At 68.1% G+C, this 2,109-nt stretch overlaps 1 protein-coding gene across 1 annotated transcript in view; it reads right to left on the bottom strand.

Annotated features, from left to right (window-relative positions):
* SAMD11 (sterile alpha motif domain containing 11) overlaps positions 1-2,109 on the bottom strand; it is an 18,287-nt gene that overhangs the window by 3,966 nt on the left and 12,212 nt on the right. Inside the window, exons 5-8 of the mRNA XM_007448961.1 lie at positions 1,313-1,402; positions 1,008-1,142; positions 661-743; positions 380-518 (exon numbers count right to left, since the gene is read on the bottom strand). Of these exons, the coding sequence (XP_007449023.1) occupies positions 380-518; positions 661-743; positions 1,008-1,142; positions 1,313-1,402 (447 nt within the window). The remainder of the gene's footprint in view (positions 1-379; positions 519-660; positions 744-1,007; positions 1,143-1,312; positions 1,403-2,109) is intronic.

Below are 2,109 nucleotides of genomic sequence, written 5' to 3'. Positions count from 1 at the left end.
CGCCCGCGGCCTGCGTTATTTACCGTCGGCTCCGGGCGGGGGCGGCGGGCGGGGGCCTGATTGACAGCCCGACTCCGCGCCGCTCCCCGCGGCCATCGCCCCTCCCCGCGCAGGCCGGCGGAGCCGGCCCCAGGCAGGGCAGGGAAAGCAATTAAAAAGGAAGATTTTTAAATTATTAACATTTGGTGAATTATTCAGGCTCTCGGTGCCTGACTGCCCTGGGGGACAGTGCCTGTGTAAGGAGCGGAAATCCGGCCCGTTTTCCCAGCACCCTCTCACCCAGTTCCAGCCAGAAAAGGCAAGCCTCCGGCCCCAGCCCCCGGACTGGGGTCTGCAAAGCCCGGGTGCAGCTGGACAGGGTGCCGGACTGTGCCCTCACGGTGGCAGGGGGGCTTCCAAGCGTCCCATCTGGGAGCCGGGTGGGATGGGCGTGGCGCCTCTGGCCGGAGCGCCTCCTGAGCACCAGTGAAGGCCGTGAAGGCCGGGCGGCCAAACCTGAACCGTCGCCCATCCTGCTTCTGGACGGACGTCCACAGTGGACGTTCAGGGGCTGACTGCTGCCCCGCTCTTGGCCTCCCCGAGGAGGGGCCTGGTACTCCGGAGCCGTCCAGACCAGGGGCCACGGGGCCCTGCGTGTGCTAGGCCTGGGGAAACCCCCACCTCCCACTCTCGCGTGGGCTCCCGAGACTCAGCTTCCTCATCTGTGAAGTGACAGTGGCCGTTCGAGGCCCAGCCGGGAGAGTCTGTGGGAGACCTGTTGGGGGGGGGACTCCCCCAGATCCACCCAAACAAGCGGCTGCTTGGGCAGAGGGAGGAGGAGGTGGGCCTCGTTGCCCACCTACAAGGGCTTTCGAGGTTTGAGGGGCCGAAAGGCCTGCATCCAACCCCAGCCTTGGTGTCAGCAGCCAGAGACCCCAGGGCCTCTTTGCAGGGTGAGCAGAGACCTCTCAGGACAGGGAGAGTCCGGTGCACGTGGTGGGCTTTCATGCTGGGGAGGGGCTACATACCGTGGCCGGGGAGGCCCAGGTGGTAGAGACGCTGAGGGTCCTCAAAGGTGCCGGCCTCACTCAGGGCGGACACCAGCCGGCGGTAATGGTCCTCGGGGGCCATGCCGGGCCCTAGTTCCGGGAGCAATGGACCCTCTGTGTTGGGCAAGCACAGGAGAGGGGGCCTCCCCTTCAGATACAGCCGAGGGGAGGGGCAGGGGCTCCCCTCTGAGAACCTGCTGCTGCGCTGACCCCGCCCTGCGAGGCTCCGGGCCGCCCCCTCCTCCCCGGCGCCTGCGCCCCACCCCCCGGGGGCGGGCTCGCACCTCGAGGGGACGCGCTTCGCGCCTTCTTCTCCGCAGGGCAGTCGCCGCTGATGCGGGCGGAGCGGCCCAGCCTCTTGCCCGACAGGTCACCTGCGAGAGGGCAGAGTGAGCCCCGCCCCGCCTCTCAGGGCTCTAGGGGCCAGGGCGGGAACAGCCCAAGCCCACCCGATACCGGCCTCAGTCCTGGCCCAGCTCCAGCTCGGCCCGGAACCACACCCCTCATTCCTCAGGGGTGCCTGTGGGTCCTGCAGGTTAAAGCCGTGCCCAGCCTGGGGTCCCTCGTGCGGGGCTGCGACAGGGCAAGGGCCTGGGACGGTCCAGACCCTGGGCTCTGGACTGTGTGTGCATAGATACGATGGGAGATCCACAGCTACAGCCTCAGGTAGCAACTCGGGACCCCACAGGTGCCGTGCTGCCCGCACCAGTCAGACTAGCCTCCTCTGCAGGATAAGGAGCCTTCCTCAGCACCCTGATTTGACTGGAAACCAACCTCTCCTCCTAGGGTACGGGTGAGGACCGGCAGTGCAGGGTCCCATGCCAGGGTACCCAAAGCTCTTCCTAGAGGCCACAGACCCCGGCACACGTGCCACACCCATTCTTCCTGGGCCCCTGCCCCCAGGCCACATCCCTCACTGCCCCCAGAAAGCCCGAGCCACCACCCTGACCTGGCCTGTCACACACATGCCCACCTGCCCGGCTGGGCTAAGCCCCCAGGGGCACCCCAAGCAGCCTCACCCACTGCGTACAGCCCCTCACGTGGCCCAGGGCCGCCCCCCCCCCCCCCCCCCCCCGGGCCC

This window comes from Lipotes vexillifer, unplaced genomic scaffold (assembly GCF_000442215.2).
Source record: "Lipotes vexillifer unplaced genomic scaffold, Lipotes_vexillifer_v1.1 scaffold835, whole genome shotgun sequence".
NCBI lineage: Eukaryota > Metazoa > Chordata > Mammalia > Artiodactyla > Lipotidae > Lipotes > Lipotes vexillifer.
Note: the sequence above shows the minus strand (reverse complement) of the source record. Positions and strands in the feature narration are given on the sequence as shown.